At 51.8% G+C, this 14,980-nt stretch overlaps 1 protein-coding gene across 9 annotated transcripts in view; it reads left to right on the top strand.

Annotated features, from left to right (window-relative positions):
* Positions 1 to 14,980, top strand: part of DLG5 (discs large MAGUK scaffold protein 5) — a 216,337-nt gene that overhangs the window by 39,129 nt on the left and 162,228 nt on the right. For 7 of the 9 annotated variants that reach the window (XM_064594864.1, XM_064594863.1, XM_064594867.1 and 4 more), the window contains exon 2: positions 12,294 to 12,362. The exons of the other annotated variants lie outside the window; for them this stretch is intronic. In XM_064594864.1, the coding sequence (XP_064450934.1) occupies positions 12,294 to 12,362 (69 nt within the window). The remainder of the gene's footprint in view (positions 1 to 12,293; positions 12,363 to 14,980) is intronic. 9 annotated transcript variants of the gene reach the window in all.

Raw genomic sequence — 14,980 nt, 5'->3', positions numbered from 1 at the left:
CCTGAGCCGAAGGCAGTCGCTTAACCGACTGAGCCACCCAGGCGCCCCGCTCACACACTCGTTACTTTTTGCTCTACTGATGGTAGCCACCCCAAGCCCCCCAAGCTGGCTGAGGGAGTCGCTCCTTGCGGCTTTGATTTGCATTCCTTTAAGGATGAGTAATGTTGAGCATCTTTTCATGTGCTTGTTGGCTGTATATCTTCTTTGGAGAAGTGTCCAAGTATTCAAGTCATTTGCCTTTTTTTTTTAAGAGAGAGAGAGGGGCGCCTGGGTGGCTCAGTTGGTTAAGCATCTGTCTTCAGCTTAGGTCATGATCTCAGGATTCTGGGATTGAGCCCCGCGTTGGGCTCCCTGCTCAGTGGTGAGTCTGCTTCTCCCTCTTTACCCCCTTCCCCGTTCATGCACGCGTGCTGTCTTTCTCTTTCTCGCTCTCAAATAAATAAATAAATAAAACATTTAAAAAGAGAGAGAGAGAGCATGCTGTGGGTGGGGGAGGGGCAGAGGGAGAGAGAGACTCTTAAGCAGGTTCTGTGCCCAACAAGGAGCCCAACTCGGGGCTCAATTCCACGACCCTGAGATCATGACCTGAGCCAGAACCAGGAGCTGGACACTTAATTGACTGAGCCACCCAGGCACCCCTCATTTGCCTATTTTTGAATCAGGTTTTTTTTTTTTATTGTTTTAAGAGTTCTATGTATATTCTGATATTAATCCTTTGTCATATATGTGACTTGCAAATACTTTCTCCCATTCTGTGGTCTGCCTTTTCATTCTCTTGGCAGTGCCTTTCAATGTACAAAATTCTGAAGTTTTCATAAAGCCTATTATGTCTTTTTCTCTCTTGTTGCCCATGACTGGTGTCATATCTAAGAAATCATTGCCAAATTCAATGTCATGAAGCCCTATATTTTATTATAAGTTTTATAATTTTAGCTTTGATCTTTAGGACGTGGATTAATTTTGAGTTAATTTTTGTATATGGTTTTAGATAAAGGTCCAAATCCGCTCTTTTGCATGTGGATATCCAATTTTCCCAGCATCATTTTCTTGAAAAGACTGTTCTTTCCTCATTGACTAGTGTTGGCACCTGTCAGGATTATTTGAGCATTTATGGGAAGGTTTATTTCTGTTCCATTGGTCCACTGGTCTGTCTTTATGCTGGTATCACACTGTTTTGATTATTGTAGCTTCATAGCAAGCTTTGAAATTAGGAAGTATGAGTCCTCTGACTTTATTCTTCTTTTTTACAATTGTTTTGGCTATTTAGAGTTCCTTGAGACTCCATTTTAATTTTCAAATGAGTTTTTCTATTTCTGCAAAATAGGTCATTGGGATTCTGATAGGGATTGCACTGAGTCTTTAGATCACAATGGGTAATGTTGGCATCTAACACAGTCCTTGCTTTTTATTAATTTCCTTGTGTTTTCTTGCAGTGTTGTGTTTTGAATAAGAGTGCTGGAAAAGGAGGAGTTTCTGGAAGGGAAGAGGCCAGCAGTGAAGAGTAGGGAGTAAAGGCAGCTGGGAACAATGTGCAGGGGCGTCAGGGAGCAGGGGGCCTTGGGTCTCGGGCAGGTTAGCGTTTGTGAGCAGTTTCTTTCCAGGTACAAAGCATTTTCAGCATCTGTAACTTTATTTGCCAGCACAACAATCTGTGAGATACAGATAAAGACTTTTTATAGCTCTGGTGTGTAGATGAAGAAACTGAGGCTCAGGAAAATAATTTGCCCCTGGCCACCCATCTGTAGGTGACCAAACCAGGAAGAGCCCAGGTCCATCCAGCTCCTGATCTTGTGCCCTTTGTCCTGCGCACTGTGCAGTCACTTTGTACCTCCTACCCCTGTGGCTGGGGTCCTGGTGGGTTCAAACTCAGCAGGAATGTTGTATGGAGGGGGAGGTAAGTGGTTCTCCATGGTCTCAGAGTCCTGGGGACCCAGCGTGGTGGTCAGTAGTTTTCTTTTTTCTTTCTTTCTTTCTTTTTAAAGATTTTATTTATTTATTTGAGAGAGAGAGAGAGAGCATGAGCTGGGAGAGGGAGAAGCAGGTTCCCTGCTGAGTGCGGAGCCCAGTGTGGGGCTCGATCCCAGGACCCCGGGTCATGACCTGAGCCGAAGGCAGACACTTAACTGACTGAGCCCCCCAGGCGCCCCGGTGGTCAGTAGTTTTCCAGGTGCCACGCAAAGCCGGTGGGGAGGGTGCTGTTGATGATGCTGAAGGAAAAGAGGCAGAGGCAGCAGCTCATCCACTGCTGGTGAGAGCAAGAGCTTTCCTCTCTGGCCTTTGTGGGCTGAGTGTCCCTGACCCATGTAGCCTTGATATTATGTCCTTGCCTACTTCACTTACGCCCTGAGACTTGGGCTGTTCCCAGAGCCATCATTCCCTCTGGGGGGCTCCTCAGCCTACCCTGATTTCAGATTAATGGACAGTGGCCGTTTGGGGGATGACGTGGCATTAAGGGGACTGGGAGGGAGACATTTTGCAGTTCTTTTGCCTTCAGTCTGAGCATTAGAGTCATGAGCAGGTTCCTCAAACCCCACTGGTTCATTCTGTTTGCTGCCTTCTAAGCCAGGATGGAAATATCTATCTGCCTTGTTCCAGAGATTGTGCTGGTCTCCCTTGGGTGGACCAGGATGGGCCAGTGGCCGGAGGAGTGACAAGGTTGGAGGGGTCGAACCAGGGCAGGAGGACAAGGCTGGTAGCTGACGTGTGGCAGAGATGACTGGAACCCGTCTTTCTCTTGCTTCCCTTCTTCCCTCCCACTGTTGGAAAGCTAACGTTGGCCACAGTGCAAATGCTGGCCCATAAGCCGCTCTCTGGCACGGCCCCGCCAGGGTTTCTAACCCATCAGTTGTGACTGCTCCATGCTTCTCCTCACCTGAGCATTGTCATTGAGCAGGGGGTGGCTCTTTACACCCTCTGCTGTCCATTGAGACAAGGAACTGGTGAGTTTTGTTTTTTCTGACCCTGGTGGAAAGGAAGTAATACAGGGCTAATGGATAAGAGTCTTATTTGAATCTGGAGCCATCACTTAGTAGCTTTGTGGATGTGGGTGAGTTACTTAGCCTCTCTGAGGCTGTATTTCAGCATTTAGAAAATGAGTTAATAGTCCATTTCTCATAGTGTTGGGATGATTAAATGAAATAATCCATATAAATAGTATCTTCCCTATGACAAGTACTTAATAAATATTAGCTGTTATGAGTAGTCAGAATGTGGTAATTAGGACATTCAAGAAAAGCTTGAGCCCAAACATGTAAGGTGCCTAGTGCTCGTTGATGGCTCTCCCTGTCCCTCGGACTTATTTCCATCCGTCTCTTTGATACCCAGGGAAGTTCAGGGAGGGGGTGGAGTGGAGATATGGTTTGCACTTGCTGTTCCCTTTACCTGAAACAATCTGTCTTCAGTGCTCTGCACTTCCTTCAGGTCTCTGTTCAAATGTGACCTCAGAGAGACACCCCCCCCATTGTACCACAACTCAAATGTGACCTCAGAGAGACACCTCCCCATTGTACCACAACTCACATGTGACCTCAGAGAGACACCCCCCATTGTACCACAACAGCCACCTCTCCACCCCATCCCAGTCACCCTCCATCGTGTGTTTATTACCTGATGCAGTTTGCACTTGTTTATTAGTTTAGCTCTCTTCTTCCACCCCCACTCCTGTGAGCTCCATGAGAGCAGGGACTCTGTCTCTCATTCTCTGCTGCACCCCCAGGACCTCCCAGCACAGTGCTTGCTGAGCATTTGGTGAATGAATGGGCTCTGTGTTCCCCCGGGGCAGACATGCCTACCAAGGGGTGGTGCCTTGCACAGAGCGCCCTCACTCCATCTCTCTTGATGTGTGCTGACCGATGCCCATGTGTAGGAAGGTGGTAGTGAGGACTCTGAGAAGGTCTGGGTGGGCTGGAGGGATGCCAGGCACATAAGGAGTGCTCTCGCTTGTTCCTCGTGACTCAGAACAAGAGACCTGCAAGGAAGGCCAGGGATGGATTGGAGTTGGCCATGGCCAGGCAAAAAAAGGTTGGCCATGGCAGAGGGCAAAAAGAGGGCCTCCTTTTTTTTTTTTTGCTTAAGATTTTACTTATTTATTTGAGAGAAAGAGAGGGAGGGAGGAAGAATATGAAGGGGGAAGGGGCAGAGGGAGAAGCAGGCTCCCCACTGAGCAGGGAGCCCGATGTGGGGCTCGATCCCAGGACCCAGAGATCATGACCTGAGCCGAAGGCAGACGCTTAACTGACTGAGCCACCCAGGCAGCCGGGGCGGCGGCGGGGGCGGGGGGGGGGGGCGCTCCTTATCCTAAAGGCAAGAAAACAAAGGCACAGGGCTGTATTCAGATACAAGGAGGGCACATCTCTGCTGGAGGGTCAGGTAACAGTCACGAGAGCTGGGGTTTATGGGGTGCTTGCCGTGTGCCTGGCTCTCCTCGGGGCTTTACCTCTCTTCACTCCTTTGGCCCTCATACCCATCACTCTCCCTGCTTTATACGCAAGGACGTGAGGCACAGAAAGTGGAAACCACTTGCTGCAGACCGCACAGCACCGGGGGGGGGGTGGGGGGGGTGGGGGCGGGGGGGGGGGGCCTGGCCAGAGTCTGCACTTGTGCCGCGCCCTGCCCTGGGGCAGGGCAGCACCCTCGCGCTGGGAGTCCATGCGGAGGAGAGAGCCTCTTCTTTTACTGAGTAGCGCAGAGGGAGTCCCAGTTGAGGGCCGGAGGGAGCTGGCAGTGCCCGGTGCCTTGCAGAGAGCTGCTTCCTGCCCACTGTGACGGGTGGTGCTGGTTAGAAGTTTATTCTAGGGCAGATGTGCCACAGCGAGTTGGCCATCGGCAGCATCCTGGGGGCTTGGCTGCCCCCTGGGTCTGTGCTGCTGTGGTTCCCTGTTCCCTCTTGCTGAGTCCTTGTTGCTGCTGTATGCTCGGGGCATGAGCTGTGGTTTGGGGGTGCTGGTCAGGCTTCGTCACGTTCATTGGTGGGGAACGTGCCTCTAGATCATTGTATTTTATTTCTTAAAAAAGATTTTATTTATTTATTTGACAGAGAGAGAGAGAGATAGCGAGAGCAGGAACACAAGCAGGGGGAGTGGGAGAGCGAGAAGCAGGCTTCCTGCCGAGCAGGGAGCCCGATGTGGGACTCGATCCCAGGACCCTGGGATCATGACCTGAGCCGAAGGCAGACGCTTAACGACTGAGCCACCCAGGCGCCTCTAGATCACTGCATTTAGTAGGAGACTCTTAACACCTGTCCCAGTCCCCTCCCCTTCCTGCTATAAATGCTGGCCTAGCCTCCCTCCCAGGGAGCCCACCAGACCCTGCCTGGGCCACATCCTAGGTGCAGAACTATGACCCAGCCCAGCTGGGAGATGACAGAAGAAAACAGGGCTTGTTTCGGGGTGACAGGAAGCCAGAACTGAGCAGTATTCCCACTTGGCGGCAAGTTGATGGTCCTAGTTCCTCCCACTGCTCCCATCCTGGAACTTACAGCCTCTGACCGGGAGACAACAAAGAACGCCTCCAGCCTTCCCCAACCTCATGAGGGGGAGCAAGCTTTCTGACTGCTGTTTTTAATCCCTGGAAATTCAGCAAACTTCCATCACATTGTGCCTTGGGGGAGGGGAGGACTCAAAGGACCTGACAGTGAGAGGAGGCTCTTGATTTTAATCTTACTGAGTGATCATTTCTGGGCATGCCGGTGTTGTTTTCCCTCCCTTTTCAGACTTTAGCTTTGGGGGCAGTTTTGGCCGGAGATGGGGGTGGGTCCCCGGTGACAGCCCTGACATCTGGGAGTTTCCTCAGGGTCAGGTAGTTCAGTTCCTTATCTCCCAGATGATTCCAGAGTCCAGCGGGAGGAGGTTAAGGAACGAGCCTAGAGCCCCACAGGCATCCTTCCCACTACCCCCGGCACTTCTCACTTGCGCACTTGGAGGTTAACACTCCACTTAGCTAGGAAATGAACACCCCCTTTCACCTTTGAAAGATGGGCTATGGGTTCTTTTCATGACCTCAAAAAGGGAGAAGTAAGCATCCTTACTGTGATATTTTAGCAAGCTCGTTATCCCTTTTTCTTTTTAGTAACATATAATGTATCATTTGCTTCAGGGGTACGGGTCTGTGATTCATCAGTCTTACACAATTCACAGCACTCACCATAGCACATACCCTCCCCAATGTCCATCCCCTCCCACATACCCACCCCATCCCTCCCACCCCCCTCCACTCTAGCAACCCTTAGTTTGTTTCCTGAGATTAAGAGTCTCTTACGGTTTGTCTCCCTCTCTGGTTTGTCTTGTTTCATTTTTCCCTCCCTTCCCCTTTGATCCTCTGCCTTGTTTCTCAAATTCCACATATCAGTGAGATCATATGATGATTATCTTTCTCGGATTGACTTATTTTGCTTAGCATAATACCCTCTAGTTCCATCATTGCAAATAGCAAGATTTCATTTTTTTGATGGCTGAGTAGTATTCCTTTGTGTATATATACACCACATCTTCTTTATCCATTCATCTGTTGATGGACATCTAGGCTCTTTCCATAGTTTGGCTATTATGGACATTGCTGCTATGAACATTGGGGTGCATGTACCCCTTCAGATCACTACATTTGTATCTTTGGGGTAAATACCCAGTAGTGCAATTGCTGGGTCGCAAAAATTTTAACTTTTTGAGGAACCTCCATACTGTTTTCCAGAGTGGCTGCACCATCAAGCTTGTTATTCTTGTTCTAACCTTTGCAGAGAATACTCTAGATGTATCTCAGTTGGGGAAGACTAACTGGCTCTTCATTTACAAACCTGACACTTTGTGGGGGTGGATTGTGCACTCTAGGGGGTGCATCTTCACCTGACCCATAACAACAGGCCTTCTGTTTGTTGCCAGCCTCCCTGTGCATGCTGGGGAGCTCATTTCCCCGTCCTGAGGCAGGCGTGTAGGGTGCAGGAAGCAGGACTTCCTTAACTGATATGCCAGGCTCTGGCTTCTCCGTTCCGGGGCCGTGGTCACCCCATGCCTCTCTGACATGTTGGAGCTTGTCAGCCTCCTAGTTTTGGTCTCAGTGTCCACAGCCTTGGGCCATATTTTTAAAGGGAAGGCAGCTGAGGCCTGGGGGAGGGGTGTGGCTGCACTGATCCTGTGATTCTGCAGGAAAGCTTCTCCTTCCCAGCACCTCCGCAGGTCCTCAGAAGTGGGGAGGTGTTCTCTGCATAGCGCACAGCACTCTTCACGCTCTTGCCTGCTTCCTCACCTGTGCACCTCACGGAGTCGGTACCTCCTGAATGAGTGTGCCCATGCTCTGGGACCTGCCTCTGCACCCAGCATGGGCACGGGGGTTGGGGCAGCAGGAAGCAGCGGTGCATGTCAGGGCCATGGAGCCATGGCTCCTCTCACCCTCTTGCCAGTTTTCGTCCCCATCTCTGGCTCAGCAGTGCCATCTCAACAATGGCTGTTGAGTGTCCTCTTGGTGGGGGAAGGAGGACAGGAAGGGCACAAGCCCCTTCTGGGGGTTGTGGGGGGGCTGGTCCAGAGCAGGGCTGGCTCTGCTCTGAGACTTTCCACTTGCACAGGGGGACAGGCTCTGCCTGTGTTTCTTCCAGGCTGAGTTGGCTTCTCGGATGCTTGTCCAAGTTCACCATCCTCCAGGGCCAGCTCCAGGCTGCTTCCTCCATGAAGCCTCCCTTGACTGCCCTTCCACCTTCAGAGCCCAGCAGCAGTGTTGGGTATAGGGATCAAGAGTGCAGACTTTGGGCTAAACCGGGCTTGTATCTTGTTCATACTCTTACTGGCTCTATCAAGACCTTAAGCAAGTTTCTTAATTTTCCTAACCCTTAGTTTTCTCCTCCGTAAAATGGGCCTAATGACAGCCTCAGGGTTGTTTTAGGAATTCACAGAGACGATGCATGCCAAGTGCTTAGCGCAACTTGACACTTAATAATGCTCAGTGTCTGTTAGCTGCTATTATTATTATTATTATTATTAGAGTACTGTATAGTCTGTCCGTCTGTCATTCTGCCCTGTTTGACCTTGTCACTCTAGTACAGCTATCAATTTCAGTGCTTGGGGGGGCTGGTTCGCGTGTGCTCCCAGTGATCCGGAGCTGTCTCAGGTCCGTGCGGCAGGCCACCCTCTCCTCGCCCTCCCGGAGCGTAGGGAGTGGCTCAAAGCTGGAACAAGTCCCTTCGATGCTTACAGTTTTCATGGGGAGGAAGCGTGAGTCACCGGGGCCTTTATGAGCTCCAGGTGAATGGAGGGGTGTATTAGGTGACAAGCTAAGTTTTTCTCTCTTGGGCCTCACAGGCTGTGGGCTGGGGCATTCTGTTGTCGCTCGGGTGATTTTACTGGAAGTTCTTTTGAAGTGGTCTCCATGACCCAGTGGGGCTGAGTCACAGAGTAAACACAATTAGCAGGGGCTGGGCTCTTGGGAAGGATGCAGACAATGCATGGGTCCCAGAGTTTGCCGGCTCTGTTTCACGGCCTCTGCCATAGCTTACATTGGCTTCCCACCTGATGACTCTGGTGAACCTTGGTGCCCTGCTGCCTTGCATTTATTCTGTGGACCCCCATGCCCTGGGGGCTTGTTAGAAACGCAGATTCTCAGGCCCCCCTCATCTGCCCACATCAGAGCCTGCACTTTGCTTGGGTCCCCCAGTAGCCCCAATGGCAATAGAGACCTTCCTCGTGTCCCTGTCTGGTTACACGTCCATGAAAAAATCGAGGCTCATGCTCTGTTCTCCTTTCCTGGAAATGTTTCCAGATCACCTGACTTCTGGGTCCTAACAGGACCTGTGCACAGACTTGCCTGGGTTTGTGGGAACACTCTGGGTGGCAGTGCCTGGCTGTCCTGTGCAGGTGTGGGGGGGCACATGGGGAGGGAGAGGGGGCAGTGCCAGTCGGGGAGCCAGGCTGATTCCACAGCCCTCGGTAGTCTGGGCCTCTGTGCCAGGTGGAGCGCATGCCTTAGGTTTCAGGGCACGTGGGGTGCGGGTGCCTTCGTGGAGCTCCTGAGGAAATTGTGGGGGGCTGGGAAGTGTGCACCCATGAGATGAGACTCCTGCAGGCCTCCAGATTTGATTGTGAAACCCCAGAGGTAGATGACGCCTGATGCCCGCCCTTCTGAAACCACTGGCTTTGAAAGGACACTGCGTGACTTTGGAGGAGAGTGTCTCCTCTTGCCCTTTCCGACATCCTGACCACATAGGCTTTTTAAGACAACAATAGCAGCAGAGACAAAGCATGACCAAGACAACGTTGTCTTCGGGCCTTTTTTTCCCTCTGAATGACGTCCAAGGCCCTGGGAACATTGTAAAAACTGGGCCCCGTCCAATTTTCATCACTCCCTGCCAGCTCCCAGCTCCTAGGAGCTCTGCCAGCCGACTCAGGGGCGGAGATGCCCAGAGATGCCCAGAGATGCAGATAGAGATGTCACGCCGCCCCCAGGTCATGCCCCAGAACCTCGGCAGGGCTTTGGAGACAGGGAAGAAGAACAGAATGTGTTGGTTGGCGAATTGACTCCCCTAGCCAGGGAGGGAGATGGGTGGAGAGAGACAAAGATGTCTGCCAAATTTAATTAACAGTGGAAACTGGCCATGGGGGAGGAGAGAGACGCCTTGATGAGGAGGGGTGCTTTACTGGAAGATGGGGCTCTGCTGATGCCCGTAGTGAGGAAGAAGCAAGGCGTTCCTGCAGGGAGCGGCTGTCCGTGTGCGGGCCATGGTGTCGCAGGCTCAGAGATCTGGGAGGTGTGAGTGGGAGAGTTTATTTGTGCCTGCTTTTCTGAGTGGGCATCTTTCGAAAACAGTCCACCAACATACCAGCTGGCTAGCCTTCCTTGTCCCTGTAAAGAAAAAAATAATTAAGACACTGTCAGTTGAGTTGAGAAAATTGGCATTGTGTTGACGTTTTTGTCGTTTGAAGATACCAACGGAGTGCCTGAATTCTACCTTCACCGATCCTTATGCAATGCCTACTACTGTTCATGGTGTGGGAAGAGAGATGATTGGAGAAATCGGTGGCGCTCATTGTTTTGTTGTTGAATGGACAGCAAAATGAATCGTGTGGGTGGAACTTGAAATACAGGAGGTATTTCATTGAACGTTGCTCTTCATTTTTTGGTGGGATCAAGGAATTTCAGGGCTGAATGGGGTTTTCTGGTTCCTTCTTCCTTCGAGTGATGTGGCCTCCGGGCCAGGTGGCAGGGGGCCTCTGTGAAGTGAGGTGTGCGTTGAGGAGGTCCCCGCCCTTCCCAGGTCTCTTCAGACGGAGCCAGCCCTGACAGTTGGGCGCCCCCACCCGCGGCTTTCTCCAGCCCCTCCCTGCTGTGGCGGGTCCTGCTCCTGGAGGCCGGATGGCACAGATGGATCCCTTTGACAGTCCTATCTGAAGACAGATCATCTGTCTTCTACTCCCGAAATCATCCTTTTCAATCCATGCAAAACATCCACAGGTTCTTTTTTTTTTTTTAATAAAAAAAATTTTTTTTAAGAGCCTTTTAGATTCACAGCAAAACTGAGGGGAAAGCACAGAGAATTCCCGTATCCCCCCAGCCCCACACGTGTACGGCCTCACCCACTATCAACATCCCGCACCCAAGTGGTACATTTGTTACCATTGATGAACCTACGCGGACATATCCTTGTCGCCCAGACTCTGTAGTTTACATTAGGGTTCACTTGTGGTGTTGCACACTCCAGGGGTTTGGACAAATATATAATGACATAACACCCACAGGTTCTCAAGAGAGTCTCAGAAAATTCAATAATGAGGCCACCAGTCATGCCCGGCCACTGTCCTAGTTCTCGCCGTTACCAAAGTCCCTTTTCCTTGTTTTTTCCTTTTTGCTCTCTGCTTTCATCTCTTTTTCTGGGGGGCACGGCTGCCAGCTCCCCTGCACACCAGTATACCAGGGCTGCCTGCCTGTCTGCCCTACATCTCCTCCCCCTGAGGTTGCTCCTCTGCTCGGGGTCTCTTGTCACCCTGGTGGTCTCCTCCCTCCCTGCCCCCACAAGTCTCCTCCTTCCTTTGCCCTGCTTACCCCCAACTCTTCATCCCTTCGCTGTCCCTTCGGAGGGTGTGCAGGTATTAGGTAGCTAGTCAAGAGTTGAGGGGGGAGAGAAACCTTAAATCCGGCCCCCACCTTTCTGGTTCTGGAGCCTTAGATCTCATTAGTTCTTGGCTGCTTTTCCTCATCAGAGCCCTGAGGCTTGTTCAAAGGCTTCACTGCAAAAATCCCGTCTCTAGCTCACCGCTCACCGCTCTGCCCTGCCCGATGCACACACCTCTTCCCTCTGTAGTTCTTTTGGTTCCAAGGACAAAACATTGCATTCCTGCCGTTATCTTGTTTTCTTTGACCCACCGTCTGTGTGTGCGGTGCTTTTCTCCGTTCCCAAGATAGTCTTGGAGTCAGTTCTCCCTCTTAACTTGGTGTCACCTGTAGTCACAGGAAAAGCATGCCATCGGGGTAAGTGTAATCCTGAGATGGGACCTTATAAGCCATCTGGTTGAACCCCTTCCCTGTACAGGCCAGGGAGCAGACTTCCAGAAAACAAACGACTTGCTCAGTGTGACCCAGCTACTCATGTGTGGACGAGAGCTGCTTCGGAAATGGGGTTTCTTGACCCAGAGGTTATACCGATGCCAGGCGGGTAATCTCCTTAGCTTAGAAAATACTCAGATTCAAACTGAACCATGGTGTGACGCAGTTGTGTGTCCAGCACCGAGTTACCAACATTAAGTGTTGGCCAAAAAGGGAGCACGGACTGCTCTTTGGCTTTGGTGACAGTGTAATTGCTCATAATTTTATGAATAACTTTTAGTAAGGAGGCAGTCACTGACTAAATTATTAAGGACCGAGCTTGAATACAGTCAGAACCCAAGAGCAGAACAGTTGGGCAAAAAGAACAAATAGTTCGTAGATGTTTAACTTATACTCTGTTGCTCTCTGCATGGAAGCCAGTATCATATTGGTAAAGATCTGGAGGAAATCCCCACACCCTATTTTAACCTGGGGGCATGTTGCTCCCTTGCTAAGCTTTTCCCCAGATGTCTTAAGGAGAGGCCAGCTGACTGGCTCCGAGTTCCTCTCTGTGCGTGGGTAAGTTTCCAGGGCAGGAGGGTCGTGGGAAGGTCAGGTGAGAGGCCAGGCAGAAATACCACGGACTAGACCCTGCTGACCACACCTGCCTGACCCCGCAGATCCGATTTCTAGTCCCTGACGTGGTGTTGGTTCTCAGTCTGGCGCTGACTGAAGATCGGTTGGTCTGACAGTAGTTTGGGGTTAGTAACAAATGGTCTGTCCTTCTTCCCCAGGCTCCACCTACAGCGTCTTGTCCATCATGCCCTCAGACTCAGAAAGCAGCAGCTCCCTCAGCAGTGTGGGTGAGTACCACCTGGGCACCCCTCCTTCCTGGAGGGCACCGGGCAGGTCGGGGGGGTGCTGGGTGTGAGCCGAGGTAGCCCCAAGTCGGCCTCACCTGTCAGATCATTCATGGGGCCATCTTCTGTTGATTCCATTCCCACCTTCTCCCATCAGCAGCACGTCCTCCTAATGGAGGAGGGCAGGAATCTGGTGCTGGCAGGTCCTGGGGGAGGCTGTGTCTCACCATTCCTTTACTTTGTCAGGGCATGGGACTTCTAGTGAGCTTGTTGTCTCCCCTGCCCCCGACCTGGTGCCTCAGTGACCACTGTCCATGAGAATGGCCCCTTTGGGGACTGTCCTTTGTAAGCAGGAACAGCCCCCTGGGCCTCCTGTTGCCTTGGGGACAGGAGTGGCCCGTCCATGTGTTTCCAGAAGCCCACAGCTGGTCCTGCTTTCCCTTCACTGAAGACTCCCAGCAGGAAGGTTGTCCTGGTCTCCCAGCCTTCCCACACCTCTGGTACCCATTCCTGCGTCACGTGCCCTCTGTTTAACACCCTCCGTGCTGTTTCTCATGTCCCGATGTGACCCTGATGGATGGGTACACCTTCAGTGGAGAGTCCTGGAGTTTCTGTAGTCAGAAGGGCCCCCGGAGGTCATCCGGTCCAATTATTTTATCTCCTGCACATAGACAGATGGGGAAATTGATGCTCTTGCCAGGGACTCCAGACCCAGTTGGGGGCAGACCTTTCATGTGTTAAGTCGACGGACACTTACAGAGCCCCTCTGCTGGGCCAGAAGTGGGCTTGGAATGTGTGGGCACTGGGGCAGATGTGGTCCCAGTGCCTGTGGATCTTAGGGCCCACGGGGGAGACGGTTTTGTGAGTGAATACAGTGAGGGAGGTCAGCCCAGTGAGACTGGTAGCAGTAGGGAGGTAGGGCACTGTTCACTGGGGCTGCCATGACGGAGTGGCTCATACAGCAGAACTGCATTCTCTTGCAGCTCTGGAGGCCCCAAGTCTGTTGGCATCGGGGCAGGGTCTGTCCCAGGCCTCTGTCCTTCCTCTCGCCGGGGTGCTGGCAGTGTTTGGACCGGATGTTCCGGACTTGTAGGTGTGTCATCCCAGTCTCTGCCTTTGTCCTCACATGGTGTTCTCCCCGTGTGCGTGTCTGTCTTCACATCTCCTCTTTTCAAAGGGACACCCGTCCTACTCCAGGCTGACCTCGTCTTCACCTGATCGTCGGCAGAGACTGTGGTTTCCAATAAGGTCACATTCACGTTTATGAGGGGGTCAGGATTTCAACACTTTTGGGAGGACACAGTGAGGCCAGCATAGGTCCCTCATCCCTGTCCAGGGTTCAGGGAGGACACTTCTGGGACCACAGGTCAGAGCTTCAGTCTTTATTACTCTGTGCCACCTGCTGTGAGTCGCAGGCCGAATGATAGGGTTGTTGGAATTTCGACCATGGGCCTGGCCCCCAGGAAGCCCCTGGGGTGGGGCAGTCCAGATGGGTGGAGCAGCAACATGGGCTTTTGTAAAACCGAAGTGGCTGAACCCTGAGTGCACCTCTCTTGCCTCTCTCATGCTCCCCCTTGGGGACAAGTGCAGTGATCTAACAGATAGCTGACAAACTCATCACATCAACGCTTCGGGGATTAAAGTGGTACCTTTCTTAGGAACGTTTGCATTTTAGTCTCTCCAAAGAGAGAGGTGTTAACTTAAACCACAGCAATTATTGTTAATAGTGGAATTTTTAAGGAGGAGCAGGAAGATAGAGTTTATGCAGCTGAACCTTTGCATCTTCTGGAAGAAGCTTCATGTCAACCCCCCGCTGGTTGGTTCCACATGTACCTGAGGCTGGGTTCAGTCCTTGGGAGTGGGGGGGTCAGCAGTGTCCCCAGATGCTAGTTGGCAAGCAGGCAGAAGGTAGGGCTGTGGGCTTCCTGTCGTAGGCTGAGCCATGGTTGTTGGTGCCCAGATCTTGAATGCTGACGGGTCTGGTTGCATCCCCTCGCGTCAGACCCTCTTCAGCTCACTGGGACCCAAGTCTTGCTTCTCTTGTTCTTATGCCAGCAGTTGACATCATCCTTGGGGTGAGTAGCCCCACGTTTCTGCAGGCTGACTTCAATGTCCTCGTGGCTGCATCGGCCAGGAGACCTTTGGCTGTAGCAATAGGAATACCTGCTCACCCCACCCTAAACAACAGACAACTGCGTGCTCTCTCATAGTAAGAGGCCGCTGAGGGTGGGCTGAGTACCCCGGGACGTGGCTCTGTGAGCCTCTGTGTGTGTCTGGCCCTCGGGCTGATGGCAGGGCATCTGTAGCCGCAGTTCCAGCTATCACATCTAGACCTGGCGGTGTCCGTGGCTGCACGGCCCCTTGTGGGAGCCACTAGCCCACAGGTGGCTGTTCAAATTCAGATGAATGAAAATGAACTAAAACGAACACTTCTAGTTTCAACAGTAACACTTGCTACATTTCAGGTGCCCTCTGGCCACCTGTGACTAGCGGCTGTCGTACTGGACAGAGCAGATAAAAGAACATCTGTCGTCACATGGTCCAGAGGATGAAGGGGGTCCTCTCGTGTCTCCTTGTCAGCAAGCAGCCTTCCGCAGACATTCCTCGGCAGGGTCTCCTCA

The sequence above is a fragment of the Mirounga angustirostris genome, unplaced genomic scaffold (assembly GCF_029215605.1).
Source record: "Mirounga angustirostris isolate CCGP_5_RB_7025 unplaced genomic scaffold, mMirAng1.0.hap1 SCAF_6, whole genome shotgun sequence".
Lineage (NCBI taxonomy): Eukaryota > Metazoa > Chordata > Mammalia > Carnivora > Phocidae > Mirounga > Mirounga angustirostris.
This window is presented reverse-complemented; position numbering and strand designations above follow the sequence as displayed.